General features: G+C 44.6%; 1 protein-coding gene across 4 annotated transcripts; it reads left to right on the top strand.

Moving 5' to 3' along the window:
* The first annotated feature begins 1,886 nt into the window (after positions 1–1,886).
* On the top strand, positions 1,887–6,309 carry SP8 (Sp8 transcription factor). 4 transcript variants are annotated; one of them, XM_045052466.1, is made up of 3 exons: positions 1,896–2,041; positions 2,803–2,899; positions 3,056–6,309. In XM_045052466.1, exon 3 carries the CDS (start codon positions 3,089–3,091, stop codon positions 4,556–4,558), a length of 1,470 nt encoding a protein of 489 aa, XP_044908401.1. In that variant the 5' UTR covers positions 1,896–2,041; positions 2,803–2,899; positions 3,056–3,088; the 3' UTR covers positions 4,559–6,309. The 4 variants fall into 4 exon arrangements, with proteins under 4 accessions (XP_023106195.1, XP_044908401.1, XP_023106196.1 ...); XM_045052464.1 differs by lacking the exon at positions 1,896–2,041 and adding an exon at positions 2,130–2,433; XM_023250427.2 differs by lacking the exon at positions 2,803–2,899 and having other exon boundaries at positions 1,887–2,041.
* Positions 6,310–15,995: the final 9,686 nt, after the last annotated feature.

Genomic DNA, 15,995 nt, shown 5'->3' with positions numbered 1-15,995 from the left:
TAATCAATAGATATGATGTACAGTCAATATCCCAACACTGTTAAAAAGGGGTCAGAAACACACACTCTCACACGACAAACATCAGCCTCAACCTTGCTCAGTGAAACTTACACAAATGATACAACCTGACTCTGGAGTTTAGTAAACCCAAGAAGGAAAGAATTTTTTTCTTTTTTAAACATCTCCAGACGCTCTTGATGCACTTGAGGAGGGTTCAAAAACAATAAAATAGTTTCCCCAGTCAAACAAGACATTTCTTCCAGCTGGGAACATTTTAATCAATTCTGCCTTAAAAATTAGATTTCTTAGAGCATTGCTAAACTGCCTAAAACTATGAATTACTTTTCAAAAAGCACAAATATTCAGTGGTGCTCAAAAGGCTGTGAACTCCCTTGCTACAGTGTTGTGGTATTTACCGTGGTTTAAGTTGTTCCCTTGTGGTGGCAGTAAAATTGTAATGATATTTCTGAAGGCAACTAATAACACAAATGGAAAGCAGGTTCTAAAACCCACCGAATTCGACTTAAGTGTATCTATTAACATGCACACATACTCATAGCTCTCAGACCCAAACGCCATTAGACACAGACGTCTCCATACATGTGGTCGATTTGCCAAAAGGGTTCTCTATGCTCTAATAAATAAAACCCAGAAATTTCAGTCAAAATCTTAATTTTTTTCTCAGATAGTGTCAGTGAGGTTTCCTGTAAAAATTTCTAAATTCCATAAAACGTTCCTCATTTTTTCACCCAAAGGAAAAAACCAATACTCTCCCATTCCCATCTCTATCTAATCCTTTTGTATTGAAATTTACTCTTCCTCGCGGGACAAACACGCCCCTTCCCTAGAGTGAAACTTGCACTTCCAAAGCCGATTCCCCTCTCAGGAGATTAAAAAAAAAAAAAAAAAAAAAAAAGCCACTGAATCAAAGTAACAACGCAGGCGCACACAAGCCCTAACTCACCCCTAAAAATACTCCTTAGTTACCCTAAGATTCTACCCTTCCGTTGTAGAGCTGTGAAAGTATAAAGATAGGTAGTCATATAATTTCCTTCAAAAATGTGGTGACAGTGTCCAAGAAGAAAAAAAAAATCACTCAAGACTTTAGGTACAAGGAATCAGAGGCAGTTGGCGACAGAGATAGCGTTTGTGAGTATTTATTTACTCAGTCTCACTCAACTTCGCGGTCAGTTTCACTCTTCAGATCGTCAATCTCTTTCTGTGTAGGTACACTTTCCTGCACCGTTCCTATTCTCCACCCCAGCTTCGTTGCACACACACGCACGCACACCACCCTCTTCTCTCTCTCGCACACATTCACACAGCCTTCTCCCTCACTTCCTCTCCCGCACACACACTCATCCACCCTCCCTCCTCTTTCACACGCGCAAACCACATATTAATATTCCTCCCTCTACCCCTACACCAAGCACACTCACGCCACCTTCCCCCCGCACTTTACTGCCCTGTCCTTCTTCACTCACAGTTACACAAGAGTACACTCACACCCTTCCCCAACACTTTACTGATCTGTCCCTCTACCCTCCTGTCACACATGGTTATATTGTCACCCATAACACCCTCTCTCTTCTCAGCACTGTCTGCCCTCCTCCCCCTCCGCCAGTGTCCCTGCTACACTCACATCCACTACCCCTTACCCCCGCCCCCGGTCTGCACTGTCTTCTCCTTCTCAGCTTGGTCACACAGTTACATTGTTACACACTCACACACACGCTTTGTAACACGCGCAGCCACTCGCGCCCCTCCCGCTCTCGCTCCCCACCCCCCCGCGGCGGCCCGCGGCGGCGCCGATGACCTCACGGCGCGCGCGCGGCGCGGCCCGGCGAGGCCGCAGATTGGCTGGCCGCGCCTCCGCGGCACTTCAAAGCCGGAGAGGGAGCTACAATTGTGGTGGAATGGGCGGAACTGATCATTGTATTGCACACCTCTAAAAAAAACACTGCCTCTGATTTATCAATATAAAAAAGATCCTCTGAGAGGAGGAGGGCACTTTTGTGTGATGGCAACTTCACTTCTAGGGGTGAGTCTCAGGATTTTCTCTTGCTGGTTTAATTAGTTTCCTTTTATTGCCGATCGGAGGGGGTTAAAGTCGCCCCGGCCAGGCCACGGGCTATCAGTCTCTATTGAGAGCTTTTTTTTTTTTTTTTTCCTTTAAATACAAGTGAGTTTGGAGAAAAGAAAGAGGGGGAGAGGGGGGCAGAGTCACTTTTTTTCAGCGCAGGAAAAGGTTCGAAGGGCATTTAGACAAGCCACCTCGCAGCGCCCGGCCGCTCCCTGCCCGGGAGACGTGCGCCCGGCCCATTTTATACGCGACGATTTCGGGGGTAAAGAGAGCAAGTTTTTCCTCCTTGAGCAAACTGCAGATTTTCCCTCTTCCCCTTAAAAAATACCGCAGCCCGCCTTGTCTTGCAGGTACGTTGAACCCGTCTCTCTCTCTCTCTCTCTTTACTATTGTAGTTTTTTTTTTTTATTTTTTTTTTAAGCAAATAAAAAGGAAAGCAGGACAAGCGAGCAAGCCCTCTAGTGTGACCTCTTTTGGCCTGGGAGAAGCGACCCAGCATGGGTTTCTGGGGACCGGAACAGGATTTTCAAAGGTCTCTCTGGATTACAGGGGAAGCCCTCTTAAAAGCAATCCAATGGTTTTTCCCCAGGCTTCTCGGCAGAGGAAACTTCTTTCTCCCCAATCTGGACTTTTTGCTTGCTTGTTTGTTTCGAGGTGCCTGGGGCCTTGTGTGCACGAGTGTTGTTTTAGGTGAGAATACTTGTCAAACTCTTCTTTAGCATGGCGCTTTGCTCCCGAATCGGATGCCGGCAGCCAAACTTGTCCCCTCCCGTAGAGTAGGAAGCAGCCGGGCGCCAGGGCTGTTGGGGGAGCCAGGTGAGTTGGTGGCGGCGCGCCGCAATGAGAGATGGGGTGCCGTGGGGCGTTTTGGAGGCTTCCGGAGGACTGATGCACATTTCTTTCCTCCCTCCCCCACCGGCCTTTTGCCCACTTCCCCCTCCCCCACCCATTCTCCTCTCCTCCTTCTCGCAGGAAGAACCGAGGTTGGGATCCACTCCTCTGGCCATGCTTGCTGCTACCTGTAATAAGATCGGCAGCCCCAGCCCGTCTCCCTCCTCCCTCTCGGACAGCTCTTCTTCCTTCGGCAAAGGCTTCCACCCGTGGAAACGTTCCTCGTCCTCCTCCTCCGGCAGCTGCAACGTAGTGGGTTCCAGTCTCTCGAGTTTCGGCGTGTCGGGGGCCTCCCGGAACGGCGGTACGTCCTCGGCGGCGGCGGCGGCCGCGGCGGCCGCAGCGGCGGCCGCGGCCCTGGTGTCCGACTCGTTCAGCTGCGGCGGCTCGCCGGGCTCCAGCGCCTTCTCACTAACCTCCAGCAGTGCCGCGGCCGCCGCCGCCGCGGCCGCCGCCGCCGCCTCTAGCTCGCCCTTCGCAAACGACTACTCGGTGTTCCAGGCCCCTGGTGTATCAGGGGGTAGCGGCGGAGGGGGCGGCGGCGGCGGCGGCGGCTCCTCGGCGCACTCGCAGGACGGCTCCCATCAGCCTGTGTTCATTTCCAAGGTGCACACCTCGGTGGACGGGCTGCAGGGCATCTACCCGCGCGTGGGCATGGCGCACCCATACGAGTCGTGGTTCAAGCCCTCGCACCCGGGCCTGGGAGCCGCCGGCGACGTGGGCTCGGCCGGCGCCTCCAGCTGGTGGGACGTGGGCGCCGGCTGGATCGACGTGCAGAACCCGAATGGCGCGGCGGCGCTGCCCGGCTCGCTGCACCCTGCCGCCGGGGGGCTCCAAACCTCGCTGCACTCGCCGCTCGGAGGCTACAACTCGGATTACTCGGGCCTGAGCCACTCAGCCTTCAGCAGCGGCGCCTCCTCGCACCTGCTTAGCCCCGCCGGGCAGCACCTCATGGACGGCTTCAAGCCAGTGCTGCCTGGCTCCTACCCGGACTCGGCCCCGTCGCCGCTGGCCGGCGCTGGGAGCTCTATGCTGAGCGCTGGGCCGTCGGCGCCGCTGGGGGGCTCTCCGCGCTCCTCCGCACGCCGCTACTCCGGTCGCGCCACCTGCGACTGCCCCAACTGCCAGGAGGCGGAGCGGCTGGGCCCGGCCGGGGCCAGCCTGCGGCGCAAGGGCCTGCACAGCTGCCACATACCGGGCTGCGGGAAGGTGTACGGCAAGACGTCGCACCTCAAGGCGCACCTGCGCTGGCACACGGGCGAGCGGCCCTTCGTGTGCAACTGGCTCTTCTGCGGCAAGCGCTTCACGCGCTCCGATGAGCTGCAGCGGCACCTGCGGACCCATACCGGTGAGAAGCGCTTCGCCTGTCCTGTCTGCAACAAACGCTTCATGCGCAGCGACCACCTCAGCAAGCACGTGAAGACGCACAGCGGCGGTGGCGGCGGCGGCTCGGCCGGTTCGGGTAGCGGCGGCAAGAAGGGCAGCGACACCGACAGCGAGCACAGTGCCGCTGGCAGCCCGCCCTGCCACTCCCCGGAGTTGCTGCAGCCCCCGGAGCCCGGGCACCGCAATGGCCTAGAGTGACGCCCATTCCGTGGCTGCCCATCTCCTCGACCCCCTCCCGTCCCGGTCCGCTTGGGCCCCGTCTGCCCCAGCCTCTGTTCCAGCCTCTCTCCACTGCATCCTGCTCGCACTTTCTCTTTCTGTCTCTTTCTCTCTCACTTAACTCATTCTGTGACTTTACTTTGTAAAGGGCATATGGACATGTAAGTAACATGCTCTCCTGGGCCCTGGCTTTCCCTCTCCACCAGGTAACACTGTCAGAGCCCCGTGAAGCCGTAACCGCTGGGTCTTTATTTCTCATCCTCTCCTCGTCCTCTCTCTGCCATCCCCAGGTTGTGACGGGCATATCTTTTAGAGGGAAGCGGCCGGTGGAGGTAGAGCTGGACGAGCATAGTGCCTGGGAGACCGGGGGCCTATGCACGAGCGGGAACAACTCCGCTGAGCAAGGTGGAGCGACGCCGTGGGGAGGGCAAGGCAGGAGGCCCGGACAGGGCATTCCCGCTGGGGCAGCCGCCCACTGGGTTCCGGAACCTCAGTATCAGGGGGCTCGGCATCGGAGAGTCCAGCCTGGCCGCTGCGTGCCGCTGCCCTCTTTGCGCAGAGCTGTTGCAACTGCGTCGGGGTGCCCATCTGGCGGCACCAAGACCCGAAGTTTGCGGAATTAGCTCTCCCAACGTCAGCTCTGCCTCCTTTCCTTTGTTCCCTGAGGTGGAACCGATTCAAGTTTCAGCTAAGGGCAGTCTTGGCGAATCGCTGCAGCAGCCTTCTTTCATCTTTATAACATTTTTTTTTTAACTAAAAAACTAAAGAAAAAAATGACAGCATTCTTCCACTTCGTTTCCCTTCTAGATAGTTTTTCCTCTAAGCAGTGAGCAAGTCTTTCTCTCGAAACTGCTAATATCGATCCCAAAGTTATTTTGATTGCATTAACTTAACTTATGGGGTGGGGGTGGGGTGAGGGTAGGTGTCTTTTTCTTATGCAAAAATACCCCTTTCCGGTGAGACCAGATTAACTATCTCCGTGTTTGTCCTTTTCTACCTCGTTTTTCACCGCTCCTGAGCATAATCTCCCAATCTTTTTTTTGGTAGTCCAGCCATCAATTTGTATTGTACCCATTTCTGTAAATTCTTGGAATTCATTCAAGATTCTTAGGGTTAAACTTTTTTGTGTGTGATTTAAACTTATAAACACGTGAAGAAGCTATCGTTTATTTAAGACGAGGCTGTAGTTTAAATGCCAAAAGAGGGAAAATAGGAAAAAAAAAACCTTTGTAAAATATATCTGAACCTAATGGTTTGTACAACTGGAGAATCGTTCTAGATTAGTTACCAATTAATTATAACTCCACCAGTGTATGGGTGTGAGGTGCAGCTGTCCAGGAGACGATTTTGTATAGTATTTTTCTTGTACATTACTTCCAGTAAATATTTGAAAATATATTGAAGTAAAGTTGATTTTGTCACAAAAAATATTAAGAGTTATTGTTGCAGTGCTGAAGAGCTGCAGGTATTTTGAACTCACTTCTGGAGGTGCAGAGCCACAAACGCACTTTCGGGGCTTAGTTTTGCTCGAATATGAATTTAGATAGGTATCAAACTGTAACTACGACAATATTTGATAAATGTGGGATGACATTTAATTTAATGGAGCATGTACTTATTTGCATTTGCTGGCAGTTCAGGCATAGTTAAAGTGAGAGTTCTCCTATATTTCATAATAACTGGGTCTGCCAAAACCCATGTATTAAATAAATTGTCCAAGTGAAACTCAACTAACTTTGGCCTTTGTGTATTTCCTGAAGGTAATATTGTTAACTGTTAATAAACACTCCTGACACTACATTTAAATGTTTGCAGATTTTGCAAACTAATTGCTCATTGTAATGTTGAAATAATTTGGATATTTCACATTGAAATGAAAAGCCTTTCTCTGGAACATTTTAGACTTGCATTTTAAATGCATGAGATGTAATTGATTTATTTGTAATATTTTAAATGGTATTAATAAACTCAGATAAAAGACTAGGCCAGTTAATTTGTATTTTTTTTCTTTTTAAAATATGGACATTTGCATTTTATCTCAGTTAAATGTCTAATTTAAGCAAAGTATAACCCTGTTTTTGTAGGAATATTTAAATAATTGCCTTTAAGATATTACTTAGATGGAATGATCTATTTGGCAAAGCTGTGTTACTCTATTTACCAAGATTAAGATTATAGTGTCTAAGAAATGTCATTAATTATTTACCAGTAGATTTAGCTCAAAGCATCAGGATTTACTGACCTCTTAAAATTTGTACTAAGTCACCAAACAATTCAAAGAAATTTCCCTGTTCTGCTTTCTTCTTTCCAGAAGGAATCAGGTTATTGGCCATTGATTGTATTTGGTATTTAAAAGGCCAAGCCTTACATTGGAAGATCAATACATCTAAAATAAAAACATGGGTTTGGGGATAACTTTTGTTGTTAGGGGGTGGAGGAGGTCAAGCGAACAAAAGCTTGTTTTTGGCATTCCATGTCTTAGCTAAAGATTATGTAGAAGTAAATATCAGTAGTAGATTCCTGCTGAAATGAGTTATCTGTTCTTTTAAAGTCTCTAAACAGCCACCAAAGAAAAGGAAGGTTAAACCTTAATCTATTTACTAGGCTATTGTTCATAGGTGTCAATGATGCCAATAAAAAAATATTGTCTTGTTATGTCTAAGTGCATTTAAGCAATGAGTGTTCCTTGAGCCATACTTTGAAACATAAAATACTTTAAATGTTGACTGATGTTATATCAAACTATTTCATTATTAGATTAATATTATTATTTTGAATCAAATTGAATAAAAAGTTAGTGTGTTCAGATTCTTCTAAGTTTAGCTTCTTTCTTTCTCTTTGCATTCTCTCCCCGCCAAGTTCAGTCTTGGTGTACATCTGGACCTGAAAATTTTCCAATGAAATTTCTGTAAAGTCATTATTATCCATAGAAACTGAAGTGAAAATACAGAATACTATGAATATTGTAAATCCAGAAGAAAAAACAATTAGGGATACAATATTTTAGAATAATGCAATTTGTTCCCAAGGAGAAGACTGCCTTAATCCTGTTTTCTATGCAGGTACTTTGAGCCATCCATTCCCTATGGTTTTAGGCAAGCAAGTTAGCCCTGATTTTTTGGTATGCTATAGCTCTAAATAATGGTTTTGAAAAGTAAAATAGTCTCTTTCTGTCACTTTCTTCCTAGGAATAATATGCAGAACACAGTTTAAGTGTTGTTTCTTTTTTATTGAAAGTTGCAATGCTGAGGGATTCGGAGAAAACGGTTCTGAAGGAGTTAAATGTAGTGGCAGGTAAGAAGAAAGCTGCTTGGTACATTTGTAATATAACTTGCATTGCATACAGAATCCCATTTGATTTAAGAAGTGGTTAATGACAAGAGATATTTCTGAAAGGTTTCTTTGGGTTAGTTGAGGGGGGACAGATTACAAACTTTCACTTTTCTTCATCCCCTCCTCGTCCCCCTTCTAGCTCTGGTTTATTTTGTTTTGATGGTTACTGAGAGTATTTCTAGATTTCCTTTGTGGAGGGTGGGCAGTATTCTGTTTGGGAGATGAACATCCTCTTCAGAGGACAGAAGATAAGGTGCAAAACTGTGATTTCTCTCTGCTTTGTCTGTGGTAAAGAACCTTTTAACCGTGCCTGAAGGCTCACTCAAATAAAGCCAAAGGCTGGATCTCACTTTGAACCAAGGGACAAGCTTCCAGGCTTGCAGATCAAGGTAGAGTTAAACTAGTTGTTGACCCAGAGGTCAGGCCAGTTTATATCAGTCCACCCTCTAGAGACCGGAACAGGGCTATGGCTGAACCCAGCCTTTCAGTTGATCTGCTTTATCTCTTCCCCAAACTATCTTTCCTCCCTTGCTTTCTTTATCCTTTGCTGGTTCAATTTCTTTCTCTCTCTCTGTCTCTCTGTCTCTCTCTGTGCTCTTCATCTTAGGGACATGACTGTGACTTGTTGATGTTGGACTATCAACAAAAATATTTTACGCTAGAAACTTAAGCCAATGTGATGAGTTACTCTCCCTTATCAACTGATATTCGAAAAAGTTCTTAGATGGTCTTGCCTTCCATAGACTTTCCTCTTACCCCAGTTTTGATATAACTTCACAGCTGGGCTTCCCTTGGGGAGAGAATGCTGAAATTAAAAATTAAAAAACAAACAGGTGATGAGACTGGACTCCTGAGTGGTCAGATCAATAATCCTGCCATCAATATTTTCATCTCCCAGTGGATCTTTTGGTGAGATTGCTGAATGGAATGTTACAGAAGGCCTGTGAAGGAATTTCTTTAAAATAAATATTTTATTTTATAGGATTAGCTTTCAAAGGTTAAATGATATTTTAGGTTGGTAAATTAAGGCAGGAAATTTAAAGAAACAAAATAGTAGATATGACTATTCTCTGGTTGCCTAAAATGGTAGAGAGAGATATTATAAAGAAAGAAGTTCTACATTTTGTTCAATTTTTCATATGAGTAGCCTCAAAGAGAGGTTAATTTGATGTAGGTATTTTGAATAAACTGGGGTTTTTATATTCCTGCTGATTTTTGCTGCTTCTGTCCAAACAGGCATTATTATTTCTCCCTACATCTGTAAGAAAAACTCCGGTATGATCAATGCTTTTTGTTAAAAAAAATATATATGATTTCCACAGTCGTCTCTCTCTCTCTCTCTCTCTTTCTTTCTTTCTTTCTTTCTTTCTTTCTTTCTTTCTTTCTTTCTTTCTTTCTTTCAACATAGGCCAGCAGATTAATTCTATCACTGTATTTAAAGAAAATCGTGTTAAGTAAGGAATCAAAAGGAGTGGGGTGTGGAGTAATGGTGTACTTATTTTCAAGTTAGGACTATGGTTCTGGGCGGCATTTTTTGAGGACTTTGCTTGTTATACAATTGTTGCTGTTGTTTAAAAATAAGATTCAGAATTTCCTTACGCCCTATTTATTCCCTACTTCCGGATTAAAGGAAAGCCGGTAATTCCTCGCTGTCCTGGGCTCCAATCGCTGCGGTTTAAGGGGATGCGCGTCAGTGGCCATCTCTTTAGGTTCGCTGCATTCCCGGTGCGCAAAAGTGTTGATTTGCTGTAGCGTGGGGGAGGGGGGAAATCTATTTTCTTTGGTCCCTAGGCGCGTGTTTAATTTAATTTAATTTTCTGCGGAGTCTCCTGGCAGTGAGGAAGCAGCCTTATATATTTAGCTTTGGTTCCTAAGGATAGTCGGGGCTTCCAGAGCTCTAGGGACAGCGAGGAGAGCCTGCAGTGACTGAGAGCCAGGAATAAAGCGCCCGCTCAAAGCTGCCGCTTTTCACTGCTGTTCTAAAGCAATTCTTTCGCGCCCATCTAGGGGGGCTTCCTTTAAGCCCACTCCCTAACTTTGCTTCTCAGGCAAGCACTTCTTGCTGCGCGGGAGAGAACGGCGGAGGCGCCCTGTGCTTCCCTTGCAGGACTCTTAGCTGAGGTCTGGGCTGCCCAAAGTTTCCCTAATACTCATATTCGGTGAATTCACGGGGAGGTTTGAGCCCCGGAGAATTTCCCAGCCTTTCTAAACTCTACTTCCTCTTTCCTCTCTCTGCTGCTTGACGTGCCGGCTGCTCCTCAGAAAGACACTCCGAGACCTCCAGGGAAGAATTCCGATCGGGCGGGCCACGTCTTCCACTCGGGGACTGCAGCGAAGGGTGGGGCCACGGTCTGGGATCTCCCCGCGAGCCCGGGCGCCCGCCCGCTGTCCCCCTAAGTGCTGCCTGCCGGAGCCGCCCACCTAGCGTCGGGGCACACAAAGGCTTCGCGGGCGCCTCCGCTGGCTGCGCGGACAGCGAGCGCCACCATGCGCCCGCGCTCGCTCTGCAGCGCGCCTGGCGCCTGCGTTGCGGGCGGGACCGGGCCTGAGCTTCCCAGAGACACCGGCCCTGCTCGAGCCCGTGGGAATCGCGGTGGTGAGGCTTCCCGGAGCTCACCTCCTGGCTCTCCAAAGACACAGGGCCGGAGCTCACCTCCTGGCTCTCCAAAGACACAGGGCCGGAGAGGGTTGGGGGTTTCCCTTCTTTCCTTGCTCTCCAAACTCTCAGCATCCTCGAGCGCCTGGACCTCGAGCCTCTCTGTCCCCCTCCCTGTCCCGGAGTGGCACGCCCTGCACTGCATCCTGCCAGTGCCACCCGCGCCTTCCCCGGCATGGACGGGACCAGGTCGTTCTCCCCAAACTTGTTTGGATTTCTCTTAGCGACGACTCCCTGCCCTCCTTCACCCCCGGTATTCTTTTCTGGCCAGACTGCTGCATTCACTCGCGCCCGCCCCCATCCCTCGCGGCGTTCCACAAAGTACAGCGTCCTCCGTCGGCGGGAAGTTTTAGTCTTGTCATTTTATTATTGGTTTGCCACACTCAAATCAGGGAACTTCCGCACCTTTAACCACACTGCTGTCATCAAGGAAGCAAAAATCAAGTCTGATTGGCTGTGAAAAAACTGCTCTTTTTGATTTTGGGAATCAAAGAACAGTATAGCCACCTCAGTGACTACTTAGGGGAGCATTTTATAGATGGGGAGAGAAAGAGAGAGGGAGAGAACGAAGGTGTGTGTGTGTGTGTGTGTGTGTGTGTGTGTGTGGAGAGAGAGAGAGAGAGAGAGAGAGAGAGAGAGAGAGAGAGAGAATATGAATCACTGTACCTGTTGAACAATACTCAACTTTTCCTTACCGCCTCGTGCTAAAACCCAGCAACTTGGGCTTTCTTCTCCCACCTTGCCTCTTGACCCTTTGGCACCTAGGTATTTGGGGAGCGCTAGCAACATTCTCCGGGGCCCATATTTGGGTGACACTTGAAGTAAGGGGAGGACAAGGGCACCCTTTAAAAGGTCTTTCCTGGAGAATGTTCCTGCCTCTCCCTGGGCAGCCTGAGGAGCTGGCTCGTAAGCGTCTTTCCCGCTGCTCTCCTAGGCTTCTCTAGGACTTAGTCCGTCTCGTCTTGGAAGTTCATTGTACAGGTTTGGATTCATGGGCTACGCTTTGTACTATGGAGGTATGCCAAGGATTAAATTTGGTGCTTATTGATGGTTATGCGTGCACCGTCTATATGCGTTTAAGGCACCCTGTGATGCTGCTGCACCACGCTTGCGTCCAGGGAGTTCTCAGGGCAGCACACCTGCGCACGATAGGGCTCCATTCTCGTCGCGCCAGCGGCTAAATCCAGGAGCTCTATTGACGCCTATCCCCGTAGCGAGTCGAGTAAGGCAGGGGAATGACCTATCAGACCTGCCGTGAGGGCCTCGAGTGCCAAGCCCCTGCAGCCCCCCGAAATAAAAATTCTGATCGCCAGAAGCTCCAGGATATACTTGCCGCGACCACCTCTGTATCCGCCACCACCCTCCTCCCTCAGAGTAGCCGGTGACTCGAGCCCCCGCCCCCCACCCCTCTCTCCGGGGTCCGGAAAGCCGGCAAGCGCTGGAATGCCGTGTTCTCTCACCCTATTGTGCCTAGGTGTTGCAAACCACTGGAGGACAGAGCTTCGCGCTTTGATCTCACGTCCCAGTCATTCTTTAGCACAGAGGGGTGAGTTTAAATTAAATTTCTTTCTTTACTGATAAGTTCTACTGGGCCTCAGAAGGTGAATAATTATGCAGTAACATTTCATGGGTTGTTGGAGTGGGGATTCCCACTGCGCTGCCACCAGGAACAGAATGTCCCCGGTACGCTCTCTGCTAAATGAAGCTTCTCAAGTAAGCTACAAGTGTCTTTCAGATCTCGGTGCAGATGATAGTTCTTCCCTGCTCTCACCTTTCTTCCTCCTGCAAAGCAGTTTGTCGTTACATTTTTCCATTTAAGTTTGTGGTTTAAAAATAATTTAAAAAACTTTTCTAAAGATCTTATATTTGACGGTTAGAAAATATTGCTTTGTTGATTAAATATGCATTCCTATTGAGACGGCACACACATTACTGAAAGGGGGGCCACATTTTCCTGGAAAAAGGGAAGAGTCACCACCTGGGATTTGTCTCTGAATATCTGAACTTAGTTTTGCCTTTTCTCTTCGCTTATTTTAGTGAATTAGGCTTTTTTTGCTTCAATCCTGAGAAAAAGGGTCAAGACTGGGAGCTGCCACAATCAGTTTTCTGAACCTACCTAGTTTGCAAATTCAGAAATGGACTTTTCACAGAGGGGTAGGTTAAAAGAGAAAAAATGCCTTTGCTGCTTTATTCAAAAATAGTCATCTACTATTAGAAAATGTGGACTTAATTTTTTAAGATTTTTAATCTCCCCCCAAGGTATTATGAAACAGCATTAACCCTTGAATATTTAAATGGTGATGACGTTTTGATGCTCAAAAGGAAATTAGACTCAACCTAAATCAAAGAAATCTAAATTTGTAATTTAAAAGCACAATGGAACTCTTTATTGTTTTTTTTTTTTTCAGAAAAGACTTTATGCCCCATTCTCATCAGTGTTTCATTGCATAGCATTTTCCTTGTTTACTTTTCTTCCCTTTACATTTCTTTCTTTAAATGAATTAAGCTCCCACAAGCTTTAAGATTTCTAAATCAACACATAGAAATTGGAGCCTGCTTATCAAGTTTTCACTTTTCTTTTGGCAACTAATTTGAAAGGGCCCAAACAATGAGTTGATTTACATTATGCTCATTTCACTCTGTACTCTATGTGAATGTTGAAAAAAAAAAAAAAGAAAACTCAATAATTCACCCAGGGTTATCTTTATATCTTTGAGGCAACTGATCCTTCAAGCTTTAAGTTTTTAGCCACTCCATTTTAAGCAATGACATAGAAGGAAGAAAGTAGATGTTTTCCCCCCTAGAGTTCAGATGATTGTGTAGTTCAACTGAAAGTAAAGGATTTGTACTGTGCAATTTTGCACCCAATTTAATGTCCCTAATTATGCAGGTACCCTATCATCAGGTTTCCTATCATTTCAGGAAGTTTTGTGCTCATTCTTCTACACTGATCAATGCTTCATTTCTCTCCTACATACCTATCCCTTATTTTGGCTTTTTTTTTCCTTTGCATAAGTAGTTTCTTTCCCCTTTCAATTTAACAAACAATGGCCTTTGTAAGGGAGGGGAACCTGGTGGCAGGTGGAAATGCATTTAAAAGATAATCACATTAATTTAGTGATGTTTTAAAAATATTAAGTTATAAATATACTCTTTAACAGAATTTGTCTAGAGATATATAGAGTTTCTATTTTAAAAAGTAAAGTTTCTATTTTGGGGAAGAGAATCATTTTAGTAACATTAAATTATATCTTTCCCAAAACTTTTAAGAAAATGAAGTTCTTGTGGGTGACAATTCAGTACTTTTTATACTGTGATGCAGATTAAATTTTGTTCTTTCTCCTAATAAATAACTATTTTGCTTAAAACTGTAGTAGTTTTGAGTAAGGTACACATATATTTTATTTCCTATGCCTTTACTAGTGACAGATTTTAGTTCATTATCACAATTAAATGTTGTGATAGTAATGAAGAGAGAGCAGAAAAACAATAAATATTTTGGCAACATGACATCATATATTCTTCAGTTGCATGCACTTTGTAAAAAGCATATGATATAATTTATTTAGTATATGGTGTAATTATTAAACGTGAATATACTTTGCTTAGTGACATGTTCACTTGAGTGTTTTAGTATGTATATCCAGGAAAATCAGAATCAGTGAAGTGTTCCATTCTTAAAATTCCATCTGTTGTTTTGCAGAGAAAATTTTAGTTTCATAAGAGGGGTATGTTAGTGGTCTCTGTTGCAAAGAAATGGGATTTATATCTGTGAAGCTGTTTTGGAACTACCTTTATTATAGTCCAAAAGCAGTGCATCATTCTTTTAACTTCATTTTTTAAAGTAAACTTTTCATTTTGAAATAATTTTACATTTATATAAAAATTGTAAAAATAGTACAGTGAGTTCTGGTAGTTTCCCCTATTGTTAGCATTTTACATTGCTATGGTATATTTGTCAAACCTAAGAAATCAATATTGGTATGTAATTTTTTAAAATGAAGAATGAAAGGCAACATATGTTTCATTGCACATCAGTCAGTGGCAGATTGTAGCTTAGAAAAATGCTGACCTAATAATCGTAAGTTATATAGAAAGCTGTTCCTCAGGAATATCCCTTTAAAGTATAGTTTCTTTATAGTATAGTATAAAACTAAAGTATAGTTTTTATTTCTTTCATAGTTAATTAAAATCTAAGAAAATATATCTAGCTCAATTTTTTTTTCACATATAGAAGCATCAGATTAAATTTTGAAAGTTTGACAGTTTCACTTCAAATTATCAAAAATGTATTCTTAGCAATGTTTTATTTGCAGCCTAGACCTATTTTTTAATTCTTCAATTTAAAATGATTTAATTATTCATTATTATTGTCCTTAATGTAGTAACTACAAAATACAAATAATTTAATAATTTTATTTATTCCCACCGTATTTTTCAAGTTAAATTTTAGGGTTATTTTTACGAAGGAACTAGTTTGTCAGTATAGAAAGCTTTAAAACCTAATGATTGTCTGTTTTTCTTTTTTTAAGCACAGATAAATGTATGTCCTGTAGGAGTAATACATTTGCATGGGTTTTTGTCCTAAGGAAGATTATAAGGAGTTTCATTAAAAAAAGGAAAGTATTCTTTATTTAGAATATATTTTTACTATACCTAGGATTGCCAGAGGAATAGAGAATACATAGTTAAATTTGAATTTTAGACAAACAACAAATGATTTTTTAATGAATATAATTTATTGTCAAATTGGCTTACATACAACACCTAGTGCTCATCCCAACAAGTGCCCTCCTCAGTGCCCATCACCCATTTCCCCCTCTCCCCCAGCCCCCCATCTACCCTCAGTTTGTTCTCTGTAACAAATGATTTTTTAGTATAAGTATGCCCAATGCAATATTGGCAACATACTTACACTAAACATGATTTGTTGTGTTTGTTTTTGAAATCCAACTTTAACTGGATGTCCTGATTTTTAATTCTCTTCTTTTCAAATGAAATTTATATATGCATAAAGACAAAATAACCTGTGCCTATTCATGAAAATGCTACGGACATAATGAAATTAAGATTTACTTGTTACCTGAAGGGTGAAAATATAAATTTGATTTTCCTATTGCTCTTTTGTGTTTCTTACTTTTCAGCTCATTTGACTTCATTCTGAGTTATCCTTACACATTTACAATACTAGTGCTATCCTGTGCACCAAGATAGTATGTTTAGCTAGCATTTCAAGAAAGTATTATTATGCTGATGTTTGCTGGTATCTCCACACTTCTTTGTAATATTAATGCTGAAAAAAGGAAGTATCTGTAAAAAATCCTAATTTCTGGGGCACCTGGGTGGCTCAGTTGGTTGAGTGTCCGACTTTGGCTCAGGTCATGATCTCTCGGTCAGTGAGTTCAAGCCCCGTATAGGGCTCTGTGC

Source organism: Felis catus, chromosome A2 (assembly GCF_018350175.1).
Source record: "Felis catus isolate Fca126 chromosome A2, F.catus_Fca126_mat1.0, whole genome shotgun sequence".
Lineage (NCBI taxonomy): Eukaryota > Metazoa > Chordata > Mammalia > Carnivora > Felidae > Felis > Felis catus.
This window is presented reverse-complemented; position numbering and strand designations above follow the sequence as displayed.